The sequence below is a fragment of the Leuresthes tenuis genome, unplaced genomic scaffold (assembly GCF_036924035.1).
Source record: "Leuresthes tenuis unplaced genomic scaffold, fLeuTen1.0.hap1 SCAF_6, whole genome shotgun sequence".
NCBI lineage: Eukaryota > Metazoa > Chordata > Actinopteri > Atheriniformes > Atherinopsidae > Leuresthes > Leuresthes tenuis.
In genome coordinates this window covers 8,394,481-8,407,740 of record NW_027325360.1, presented here as the reverse complement: position 1 = coordinate 8,407,740, position 13,260 = coordinate 8,394,481, and the positions used below count along the sequence as shown (strand labels likewise).

General features: G+C 40.2%; 2 protein-coding genes and 1 long non-coding RNA gene across 3 annotated transcripts in view; 1 reads left to right on the top strand and 2 right to left on the bottom strand.

Annotated features, from left to right (window-relative positions):
* Positions 1 to 13,260, top strand: part of fbxo21 (F-box protein 21) — a 286,959-nt gene that overhangs the window by 38,570 nt on the left and 235,129 nt on the right. The gene's annotated exons all lie outside the window — the stretch shown is intronic.
* The window catches only part of LOC140309539 (uncharacterized), a 45,099-nt gene that overhangs the window by 24,233 nt on the left and 7,606 nt on the right, over positions 1 to 13,260 (bottom strand). The window lies entirely within an intron of this gene.
* rnft2 (ring finger protein, transmembrane 2) lies at positions 1,394 to 13,205 on the bottom strand. The gene is made up of 10 exons (XM_072387433.1): positions 13,117 to 13,205; positions 12,937 to 13,005; positions 10,891 to 11,408; positions 10,684 to 10,760; positions 10,030 to 10,130; positions 9,548 to 9,701; positions 5,810 to 5,959; positions 3,267 to 3,332; positions 3,040 to 3,141; positions 1,394 to 2,059 (listed from the first exon to the last, which is right to left on the bottom strand). Exons 2-10 carry the CDS (start codon positions 12,981 to 12,983, stop codon positions 1,925 to 1,927), a joined length of 1,350 nt encoding a protein of 449 aa, XP_072243534.1. The 5' UTR covers positions 12,984 to 13,005; positions 13,117 to 13,205; the 3' UTR covers positions 1,394 to 1,924.

Below are 13,260 nucleotides of genomic sequence, written 5' to 3'. Positions count from 1 at the left end.
ACCTCCTTTGGCTCAGGCAGGTTTATTTGCTTTAATTTAACAGTTATCGAGCAATTCAGTTCATGTAGATAAATGATCTCCACCTTTATTACGTTCAGTTTTAAGCTAAACACGAAGCAACTTCTAGTTACTAGTACAACTGTACTTCTAGTTATTTTATGAAAGAATCTTGCATTACTGTAACCTTATTTTCCAACCGTTAACGTCGTAATTTTTTATTTCTTTACCATGTTTCTGTTGGATAGGGACTTAATGCATTTCATTGGCCGAAAGGAGGAACACAAAACACTTAAATGAGTTAAATGGATGCTAAACGGACAGCAATAATAATAAAAATGTTCGCAATTGTTTACACTTTTGTGTCACGCTGTACTTTGAGCTCGCGTCTGCTACTGTTTGCAGATGGTGCCTTTTGAGATATTGCGTGCAGAGAAGCGATGGGCTCACATAATTTGCACTTAACGCAAGAAAAGCCGGAGAGTCGGAGGCAGCGGTCCAGGAAGAGGTGCCAAACACTGACAGAAGCGGAGGAATGAGCAGCCTTATATTCGTGCTCAAGGCTCGCTGCTGACTTAACTCCCATGTGTTCATCACGAAGACTTACTCAGGCCTGATGTGGATGCACATCGAGTTTCATAACGAGCTGACACAATCAACCCCAGCAGCCCTCGAGTCGCAGTTGTCCTGCCCCCGTGCGACTCTCCGATTCTGTCATCCCATTTACAAAACCGGTGATGTAATCCTCCCCTGGTGGCCTGGAAGGAAAAGCTTACGAATGGCACGCCTTTGAATGTCTTCATTCACCACACACGATGTGAGTGCATCGTGTGACGGCTGGGTTAAACTGATCACACCTGCTGAATTTAGACTGCAGTCAATGTAGCGCACCCCTCCCCTTAACAATGCACTGAGACACAACTGGTTCTAAGCTTAAAAATGCACTGTACCTTTTTTTCTCTTGACATAAGCTATACTGTCTGTGTAAACATGTAAATAGTGAGGATGTTTTTCTAGGTGTTTTCTACGGTGTCTAGACTCGTTTGTGTTCTATTATCAGCAACATGATCAGCATGTTGCTTTTTTGATCATAAAGAAAATGCTGGACCTGTGTATAGGAAGCTGTTATGCCGTCTTGTGACTTTTCCAAATACGTTTTCCCTGATATATCAAGTGTAATGTGAGCAGAGAAGTGTGTTCTTTTATGACTAAAATATTTCGTATGTATCTTTTCTTTTCTTTGGTATTCATGACAATAAAAGCTTTTACTGAAATGTATCATCCACAGGTGTCGATTATTCACAACAAACTTAACAAAACTCAAAATGATGTGTTAATGGCGCCTTTTTAAAAGAAAAACACTAAAACTTTTTACAGTCTGAGTAAAACTCACTCATCAGCTTGTATTCGTCACAACATCTGAGCAACACTAACCGAGCAATGATTTCCGCAGATAGTTCAAACGCTTGAGTCGAGACGTTTCATGTTGCCAAAATGGTGAAAAATCTAATTGGAAAACACATCATGTTAAATATCGTCTGTAGAATTAAATAAAAGCAGATAATATAACTGACAAAACCTTAAAAGGATACAAAATAACTGAGCCAAATTTACAACGAACAAAAGAGGGAATGCTTCATCTCTGTCACCACAGTAAACGTAAGAAATGTTTTTTCACTAGAATTAAATCAAAATGTTATAGAAAATGGAACTGCGCAAAAACAATGAAGTGTCAGCGCAGCCGTGTTGATAATTTGGTTTATGCACGTGCTGCTCTAGTGAATGATACAGTTATACCCCCCCACACACACACATATTGAATGTCACAGCAACGATGCTTATCCTGATTTAAATAATTAGCAGATCATTATCTAACTTTAATCGGAGCACAATCGCATCCTCTCAAGTGCATGTTTGCCTTCAGAGCTCAGTAGATCTGGAAGTGAGCTGAGGTCGTGCCATCCTTCCAGCATCGCAGGGTCTCGATGACGGTGGAGCGACACAGCGGACACGTTCTCTCACGGTCAAACCACAAACACAGGCACTCCTCACAGAAGACGTGCTGCGGACGAAAAGAATTTCATTTTCACCGCAGAGAAGCACAGTACAAGCAAACAACTCAGTTTTACCGTAAAATCTGTGAGAAAACATTGTATTTGCTGCTTTGAGTTTGAAGTTACTTTACACCTCTGAGTGCTATTTACAGAGGATCACAGTTGTGACGTGCAAACTTAAGTTGAAGCTTGTTTCTTCAGTAAAAGGTTCACATAAACTGGTCAACTGTAAGAAAACACCCGGAAAACCAAACGAAAGATTAACTTTATGAGCAGTTTTCTAAAGTTGTCATGCGGACAATCATATATTTACCACATTAACGGATTTAGTTCTCCCCATCTAGAGGATTAGCTCCATAATATCTCAGTATCTTAGCAGTCAAATTATTATTTTGTGGAAAACAGTGAGCATATTAATAAGCCGTTTTTTAAATCAATGAATTGCTTCAAGGCTTTAGACACCAACATTAATACTGTTACATATAGTAAAGGATTAAGTGGACAGGCGTATCGTTTATTTTTGATTTACTACAAGCAGTAGATGCAGAATTAGTGATCATGACATGCGAAAAATGTGAAACAGTATATAACATAACAAGTAAAAGAAGCACAAGGTTTATGAGGTAAATAAAGCCACATGAATCAAATGCTCACTAAAATTCAGCAAATCCACACTTTTCTCGGTTTTAAATAGCTAATTATCCATGTTCACCAGCTAATGAAATTCAAGTATAAAAGGTTGAGGTAAGGAAGGGCTCCATGTCAAACAAATTCTTATCTTCATCTTTACAAATTAACTGGTGGGCTGGAGATGAAAAAAAAGGTTAATTCACTGCCACTCAAAAGGTAAACTACACCTGTGATGGTTGCTATGGTCAGAGGGGTTGTAAACAACAGGGGGCAGTAAAAAACTGCTTTTTTTCCTCTACATTCTCTTCAAGTCTGTATAAATGACTCTCAATATATTTAGAAATTTAAGCCTCCTTACTTGACAGAGAAGGGCTATGGGGTCTCTGAAATCCGCCTGACAAATAGCGCAGACATCACCCGCCTCGCTGCACTGCTGACTGCCGGCCCTCACTCCATAACTCTGAGAAGGAAAAAGAAAGACAATTGAACCCCAAAATCAAAAATTTAAATAGAAGTCTCCATGTGAAAACACAATAGTCATCGTTCCTGAATGTGCGGGAGTCACTGAATTTGCCTGAATCGGACCTGGGAGCTGCACAGCATGACCAAGGCCTTCCGTATCGCAGACACTCGTCCACATATGTCAAAGGACTGAAAATGAAAACAGGACAAAGTTCATAAGTCACGCTCATTGCAGTTGCTCACAAAATCCCTAACTTAATTATTCCTAAACCTCCTCTAAAAAGGGCTCATGGCGTGTTCAGAAAGGCACTGCATCCCAAAACTTCAGATGCTTTTTGCAAATGACTGTCTACGAGAAAGGTTGGGAATCTTTTAAATAATTTCTCTTTCAACTCTTATTCTGTTTCTTGTCAATTCTGATTCAAGTTGATTTTCAGTTTCACTTCCAAAAAAAGAATCTATTGTTAAGAAAGGTAAAATATCTTTATTTTGGACATTCTAAACAGAAAATGTTAGTCTTTGTATTAATAGCAGACCTTTTCAAATAAATCATGAGCTGTCTACAATAATGCACAACATATTCGTCCAATTCGTCCAATGTAATCATATACACGGGTTCTTAAAAGGTAGTGTCCTTTCATTTCAAAATGGCTGCACATCAAGTGGAAAGTTCTAGAACCAACGGATTTCTTACACGACCCGTCTATTGGTCTGCTCAGGAATTGATCATCAAAATATTAGATACAGCAGACTTTCTTGTGAGTTTACCAACCAGTTCCCAAATATTAAGTCAGGTAAATGTCTGAATGAGCCATTGAGTGAATACAGAAAACAACTCTCCGGGATGCTAAACAAGAGTGCACCAATGCAAATACTTTAACTTCTTGAAAACAAAAAATCTTCCTCGCACACCAGAGTAAGTTATGGAGTTCCACAGGGTTCTGTGCTTAGACCAATTCTTTTCACTTTATACATGCTTCCATTAGGTAATCTTATCAGACAGCAGGGCATACATTTCCATTCAGCATTGCATGATGATACTCAGCTGTACTCATCTATGAAACCAAGTGAAACCAATCAGTTGGTCAGACTACTAGCATGTCTTGAAAGAGTATTTTTCTCCTAAATTCAGACAAAACGGAAGTTCTTGTCTTTGGACCCGAGCATCTCAGGATGAAACTGTCTAGTCATATAGTTACTCTACATAGCATTTCATTGGCTTACAAGTTCTTCAGTGAAGAACCTTTATGTTATTTTTGACCAGAATCTATCCTTTGATGTACATATAAAACAGGTTTCCAGGATGGCCTTCTTTCACCTTCGTAATATTGCCAAAATGGTTATTCAACATAGCACATGTCCATGTAAAATCCTGAAAAAGTTCAAACTCACAAATATATAATCTCATCACTTCTGATTCAAATAAATAAGTGGCAAAAAGGGTCTGTTCTGTGCAGCCCTGACTGATTTTGGCATTTCAGGTTAAATATTAATAAATTCTTCCACCTCTTTTGAAAAGACCTTACATACACTTTAAGCAGCTTCCCCATTCTGCGGCTTCCTGTGAAGATAAATGAGCAAGTTGAAGTTATTTGCAACTTTACCCAAGCAAAATCAAGTGCGTGACAGCTGCTGATGTCACAGCAACAGGATATTCTAATACTATCATGACTTTATCTTGGAAAGCACCAAGCTGCACCTCGGCACACACAGGAAACTGTCCACCTGATTCATCTGAACAAGCCTATTATTAAGAGAGAGAACAGCTGAATCACTGGTTTATCAAAAAAGCCTGCTTTATCCCTAATGCAGTAAACACATCACATAGGGCATGCCAATAATAGCCACACTGTAAAAAAAAACAATGCTTGCATCATTCAGGAATTTGTTCATTCAAGTTCCACTTTTCTTGAAAGTGGAGTGACTAGCGGCTCTGAAAGTCTTTTCAAGTTTCATGACGTGAACTGACCTTGCAGAGACTTTTTACTGCGGTGTTCCTCTCTCCTCATTTCTGTGCCTTCCACCACTCAACCCCAGAATTTTTTTCTCACCACACATTCTGAGACCTGAGACACATGCTGTCCATCTGACACCCCGCAGCCGACAGCATTTAAAATTCTGGGTTATCTATCCAACCAGTTAGCTTCCATGGACTTTTTGTCGCTTATCTACATCCAGTTATTTTTCCATTCCAGGCGAGGAAAAAATAGCATTAAGTGATGCCTCTAATATCAAGCGATTACAATGTTTTTGTTTTCTTGCACTCCTCCATGAACCTCACCCAAATACAGTACTTTCATACCAGACTACATAAGGCGTTGAATGAACATTTTGACTTGTTAGTTTGTTAATCTGTCTGTAGGTTTGCGATATTTGAATAATGTCTGCCTTGAGGTGTGGTTAGGAATAAAGCTATTCCTAAACTATATAAAGGCGTAAATTTGTTGTCATTGTTGAAGTGGTCACAAAGACGCCATCAAAAGCCCACAAAAATATCAAGTGAAGTGACAGCCCCCCAGGACCCTGAGTTGGATTAAGTGGGTATAGAAATAGATGGAAGTATGATATAGAGTCTTTTGAATGAATAGAGTCTCACAACATCTAAAAGTAAGGTACAAAAACCATCACGATCTTTGCAAGAAATTATGCTACCAGGCACTGAATACCTTGCAGAGGCTGTAGATGATGATGAGTGTGGCTCCCAGGAAGTAACTGTTTGAGGGGTCCTCTCCCATGATGTACTTGTACCACAACTGGATGGGCACCAACGCCCGAAACAGCTGGCTCAGTTCCTCGATCAGCAGGTAGAACTTACCCTGGACATACACACAAAATTAGAAACCACCATAGCAGCTGAGGCCCGTAATCAAATATGCTGATGACTGGGGCCGAATGTACAAATACTGAATGAATGTGTAAAAAACGCACTTTTTGTAAAAGAAATAGTCATGGGTGAGTCTTACAGGCTTGTAATACTTTTCGACCACTGTGTAGCTTTTTTGAACGTTGTCTGGCACTGCCAGAGCACAATGAAGTCTCAGTCCATACCGTTCTCATTCGTGGTTCCATTAAAGTGGAATAAGCTATCTGAAGGCTGTCAGAGTCGTGGCATCCCTCTCTACACTCAAAAATCACTTGAAACTCATCTCTTCCGTGAACACCTCCTCCTCCAACATGCTAAACCAACAACATTTCCACTTTCTTCATACCTGCTTTCAATAAGAATATAATTGATTTTAGCGTTTCATATAGAGACCACTGACGGTTGAATGCTTACGTACTCTTTGTATGAAAGCGTCCGCTAAATAACTAAAAGTAAATGAAAAAGAACTAAAGTTTCAACGACATGAAAAAAAACTTAAACTGAGACAATATGTATTCTCTCTTTGATTCACTTGCTAAGTGTGTGAAAAGCAGGAAGAGCTCAGCAGCTTCAGGGCACTCTTCTATCTAGTCAAGTGCAGTGTGGTATTAAAAGCTTAAAACGGCATGCCTCCAGCCCAAACATGGCCGCTGTCCAGATCTCAGCAGCTTCACAGCAGTACAAGCAATTTCCCCACACTGCAAGGGAAAGTGGCAGCAGCTCTTACCACCTGCTACCCAGTGCCCACCTTAAGCCCGCAGCCCATGGGGGCTCGATTGCTGTCTTTAAAGAACTTCCCCTCCGTAATCACAGAGAAGAAATGTACTTTAGTCCCCACTGCTCTACAGTGTGTTGAGTGAACTGGGTACATTTAAAAACAGAGAATGAAGAATGAGAATCAACTTTATTCCCTGATGGCCCCTGTGGCATCCCCAGCTTGGATAATGACTTAATGGATGGTAACAGACAAAGATTGATGACTGTGGGCAAGAAGCACAAGTGGCCAGGTTGGTAGGGGAGAAAGACCTCTGCTAACTGTTAATTCATCTTCCTTATTGTTCCCTTTGCTTCGTGTCCCAGAGTGCCCATCACGCCCACGCAAAAACTGTCACATCTTAAGTTTGGACACCAGCCAGTCGGTTTGAGAAGGCTTTACTGCAGGCTCCATTTGAATGGTTTCCTGCTTCTTTATTTATTCATTTCAAAGGAGTAAGTGTGTGGGGGGATGTATTTGGATTTGAAATGTCAGAGCTCCAATTTTTATCCACTTCATTAATGAACAAAACTCCGAGGCTAGTACTGCTACATCTATTCTACTTTCCGCGGATCTTTTTTTCTACATCTGTCTTGTAAACTAAAGTTGCATTTAGTGGCTAATAAAAACAACAAAATTACAACAAGAGAGACAAATACATTTTCTTCCACTTTACTGTTTTAAGTGTTGCACTTTCGTAGAAAACGGGATTTCAAAATTCATTATCCCTGCCGACACCCTTTTAGAAGACTTTTTGGAAAATAAAAAGGTTGTCACAGTACTTTCTATTTAGGACATTTCAGAGAGTTTTCATCATAATCATTAGCAAGATCCAAAGTAGGCACAGCCAAATAATATAAGATGTTTTGCACAGCACGAAAACATGAAAAAGGTTTACATGAAGCTTATGCAACAGTCACATTCATACACACGCACGGTGGGTCTAAGCCCTTAAATAAAAATAAAAAATGCTAAACAAACATAAACAAATCCTCTGAACATGTTCTTGCTATCAGCTGAGCAGACTCTTGCTGACTGCCGGATCATTAAAGTGTCACTGGCTGGATGCATTAATAATATTTAAGGGCTGATTATGTGACTTCTTAGGCTTCAAAATAAACAGGACTGTACAACCTGGGACTCCCTAAAACTCAACATGTGTCCCATCAAAGCTGTCAAATCCTGAAAATCCGTGCATGTATGTTTGTGTGTGTGTGTGTGTGTGTGTGTACACGGAGGATACAGGTAATGGTCCAGCTCCAGGGAGGGATGACCTCACCCCCTGCAAACCCCTCGAGGGCAAATGAGCTCAGTTGCTTGCTGGCGTGGTTCTGATAGGCCTCAAGGTTTGTTTATCAGTGGAAAATTTAATCCTAATACTTTGCAACCCCCCGCCTCTGTCTTCTATCTCACACACAAACATACAAAATGAGCTGCATCTGTATGGAAATCAAGCCTGTGTGCGAGTGTGTTTGCAATCAGATTTGGTTACCTCAGGCCAGAAAAACACTCACAAGCAGACACTCACATGCACACAGCTCACCTAAGGAGTACCATTTAAAACCTTATGAATACTAAACAGTTTCACACTGTGACCCCTTAGCACATTCTACACTCAGCAGAGTAGTTTCCTCATAGTTCAGTTCAGTTGCTACAAGAAGTTGTAGAGTCTCAGCCAATGATAATTTAGGTCAGCTAGTCTTTGCACCAAGTGTTTTTTTTTTTAAAAATTTGGTCTACGGGCTCTTACAGACCAAACCTACGTGAAGAACCAGCAGCGACAAGAGAACCCCTGTTGGATCTCCTTGTGTCGCCAAAGTCTGAACAACCAGCACATCAACGCATGGCAAAGACAATGTCCAACTCCCAGCAAGGCAATCTGCACCTGCACCAAAAGAGATGACAAGGCAGCGGAGAAGGAGGCGGTAGTACTCCTGTTATACAGAAAGGCAGGGGTTGACAAACTCAAGTCTCCCCTCAGATAAAGCTAAGAATAAGATGCTCCATTTACAATTTAGCTCCACCCCTAGATGCTTATGGTATGCTCATGATTATTTTCCTTGATTTCAGAGACACAGTTGCAGTTTGACTTGTGTTAAGAAAGGACAAGAAATTTAAAAAATAGGTCTATCCAAAGGCAATTACTAGTTTCCAACTTAAGAAAACTTGAGATTTTGGATCCCTTAGTAGGTGTTTCTTTGTCTGCTTTGTGGGTGTTTAAGTGAATTCATGAATCTTTTTTTCTTTTGTCACCATTAAGGCTTTTATTTGATTTTGTTTCGTCTATCCGCTTAGGTATTTTCAGGGTCTTTGTGGTCATTTTGAGTCTTTTGTTGGTTTTAATGCAATTGTTTTTTGTTGTTTTGCATGTCTTTTAAGTCACCTTATGTATTTTTGTGGTTTAGATTGTCTTTTTTGCCATTCAGTGATTCAACTTTGAAGCTGTTTAGTGTTTCAGTGGTTGTTTTGATTTTTTTTGGATCATTTGTGGTTGTTTCGTCTCTTCGGGACAACTGGTAAATTCCTAGAAAACTAATGCATCTCTTTAACCAAATCTCCCAAATTAAGGCTGTTTGATATCGACTATTTTTTATAGAATAATTTAATAACTAATTAAAAAAAAAAAAAAAAAGGGAATGCAAGTTGAATCGCCTGAAAAAGATGCAGGCAGAGCCCAATGATGCTGACAGGTACAAAATACAAGAGAGACAGATGTTAGGGGGGTTATAGTGGTCATGCTGTCTGTGGATGGACTGAGGAACAGGGCAAATAGTTAGAATTTCTTACCCTGGATTTGAAAGCCAGGAGAATCTTAGGCAGAAAGAGGACAAAGCACTTCAGGCCGATGGTGACGTACTTAAGTACGAAGTCAGTGATTCCCACCGACCAGATCAGATCAAAGAAGTCAAAGCTGTTGAGGTTGGGCTTTGCAAATATGAGACTGGAAGAAAAACAAAACATCAAGCTTGATGACTTGTTCCTGGAGAACTCCGGTGTTTCCACTTTGTACGGTAGAATGACAGACAACAGTGGAGACAATGTTAAATATAATATAAGAAACTCTGGAAACAAAATAATACAATAAATAAAATACTCACAGGACATGAATAGACAAAACTGCAACACTCCCTAAAGGAAATGGAAGTGAAAATAAAGTGACTTGCACAACAAAACAAAATGAATGAAATAACCTAAAAATAACACAAATTAAAAAAAACAGGATGGTGAGCACACAGGCACAAAAAAAGACTTCCTACTACTGCAACTACCTGTGGTGCAGCTCCTCGTGACTAAATGTGTAGTAGATGTACATGACGTTCCCTCCGAGGAACATGATGATCCACAGAGCAACAAATACAGAGCGTTCCTCCTGGTAGAGCACAGAGGAAAAAAATAAGTGACTTTAACAACATGTCTTCACATTTCTTCACCTTTAAAACTGCAACCCAACCCTTTACTTTACAGTAATGCTGGCATTTGTGGTGTGTTATTGGCCGGGTTTGAATATTTTTTTATGTGTATATGCACAAGCTCTTTGCTATGGAGACCAAATATTTCCACCAACAGATTTAGTGGAATTTTCATCTCCGACTTCCACAAAATATTCAGTTACATTTCAATAACAAAGCTGTGGAAACTATATATTTCTCTGCTACTAACAAGAAACTGAAGCTGATGTAAATACATGTGCACACTAGTCAATCAAATATGTATCAATCCATGATTAAAAACCAACATGACACAGAAGGGTTAAGAAAGGTGGAAATGCCTGAGACACATTATTGGTTTTGGGTCTTTCATGGACTTTGTTGTCTTCAAGATCATACAATATGAGACGTGCTTTATTGTTCATTATAGGCATGAAAGATCGTGCCTGAATTTAAACTAACATTTATATTATTCTTGTTTTGTTTAGTTTTTACCCGCATTGACACTTGGTGCCTAAACGTGGAGTTGGCATAGGCAAATGTGCTGACCATCCCCACACCCACAGCGATACCTGCAGATGAGAAGGGCAACAACATCACTAAACAAGACCTCACGCTGATATGGATGATTTCTTCTTCTTTTTTTAAATATTGTAGCGTTAGACGATGTTAGCAGCATTATTACTCCACAAGCTAGGATACCTAGTTTATGCTGGAAGCAGACTTTAGCCAGCAGAATGAGGATGAAGGGAAAGCCCCTCTGCAGCCAGGTAACCACTGCTTTCAGCTCAGAGAGAGCTGGGGCCGGGGTGGACTGCTCATCCTGGGCTTCTTCCCTGGAGCCGTGTCTCTCAGAGCCAGCTGCTGTCGTAGCCTGCTGGAGGAGGGAGGATGTCCTATGCTGCAAGGGCTGGTGGTGGAAGTGGTGGTGGTGATGGTGGTGGTGATGCTGGGGCGGCCGGGGGAGAAAAGGTCCACCCTCTGTGCGATGGGGCCCCCCTTCTTCTCTGGATGATGCAGTCATCTGGATAAAAACTTCAGGCGGAGAGCCTAAGACTAAGCCGGCTGCTTGGAACTGAGCAGAGGAGACAGAGCTGGAGGGGACACCAACCAGGCCCGAGAAGATCTGCTGGGGTGAAGTGGACGAGTCAGGCTTCAGGCAGTCAAACACACCACCCTCATCCAGGCTGCTCTCAGATCCCAGAGTTTGGCTTCGGCTCCTGAATGCGAACAAATACAGTTTAAAAAAAAAAAGGGATAAAGAAATATAGCTATGCTTCGTTTTTCTGGCACTATATAGTATATTCTTTCAGTTGTGGATATGTCAGGTTGTGTATATTTTACAAGATAATGTCAATGGGAAGAAGAAAAGTTAGTCTCTTTTAAAGCCACTTGGACTTGTTTCTGTTTGACATCTCATTTAAAAAAACTGATACTAACTCCACTTATGATTTGCAACAACCATTCATGTCATATTGAAATCGATGCATTTCAGGTGTTGGAGATGTGCCTCCAGGTCTGCTTTGTTGCTTTGCAATTAAGAAACAAATGCTCACTCAACTGCAGAAACAAATTAGTTAAAAATGTAATAACATTCTGTCCAATGTTTTATCAAATGAAAATAACAAAAGAGAAGTTTCATGTTTACTGTGTGAGCTTCCTTTTTGGGAAATAAAGTAAAAGAAGTGTTGGTTGAGAAACCTAAGCAGCTGACCAGGAAATCGAACATCCTGTGAAGGTTTCCTGCATTTACCTTTTTTTTTTTTGTTGTTTCTTTGTTTTGTTTCTTCGAAAAAGTCAAAAACCTGAAATTCCAAGTTGCCAGTTGAAGGCAGCACTACTCTCTGATTTTGTCACTCGGTTTTCCTGTGACAAACTACATCTCAGTTTTGCAAGTAGATAAATTCATTCAAAATTTCAAAACACAGTTCACACAACCTGAACACTCAACAGCGAATGCAGCTCAGCATCATCCTGGCATGATTTGGGTCTACTTGTGCCTTTACAAGGAAGGCGTCACAGCAGATCAATTCAAAGTTCCTCTGAAGTATTACCTTTATGCAGTGATAAAATATTTCTATCAAGATGGGAGTTGTCCCTTTTACTCTAACGGCCCATTGGTCAAAAGGGCTAACTGAAGGAACCGAGTGTGATGTGATGCAAGACATATGCTGCTGCCTTTCTGGTCACCATATCTTAACCTAGTTGAACAAGTACAGGAAATTTTGGACCACCTTCATCAAAACACCAGATGAGGGAATATATTTTTGAAGAATTATGTCACTTTACTGCAGCAATGTTCCAAAGACTTGTAGAATCAACTACAAGGTAGTATATTAAAATCCAACACCTTAAAGCACTTTAAGTTGCAGGCTGGGAAAGCAATCTGTGCAGTGTGTGGCCATATTGAATTTGAAATGTTGTTGCACCACAGGCAAAAATATTGGAAAAAATAAAGTGATCACCAAAACAAGAAAAAAATTCCCTGTGTAAATTCATCCCACTACAGTAAACAATAGCTGATTTTGCTAATGCACGAAGAGTGCTGAGGTCAGAATGGAGCAAGGCCATTCCAAGCCGCCTGTAATGTCACTGTGAAGGTACAGAATTCTTATTATGCTTCAATTGAAACCAAGAGGTCTTGTTCCACCCTGACCATCAAAATGGAGGGTGCACATGTATTTGGATTTCCAATTAATAAAACATCCCACAAACAGAAGAGATCGTACAGCAGCTTTCTGAGAGCACCTTTCAGAGGGCATGCCATCCGTGTTGCTGCTGTGTCTCCTCTGCATGGCATCACCACATGGTCCAACCCTGCAAACGTACATCAACATCACCATTCTGACTGTGACCTCTTATCTGCTGCGGTTCCGCTTAATACGTTTGTTTTACACTGTATTCTGCACAACAACGTGATGGCATTACCTGTGTTAGTTCAGTGAATCCCCCTTAAGCTCTTGTCATAATTGGCACGAAACTAGGTCGGTTGATGTTCTTGCTCTGATGGTCCGCTGGAAAAACTTCCTGTATGACGTCAGGGAGGGTGCCTTCGACCAATCAGCGTCCTCC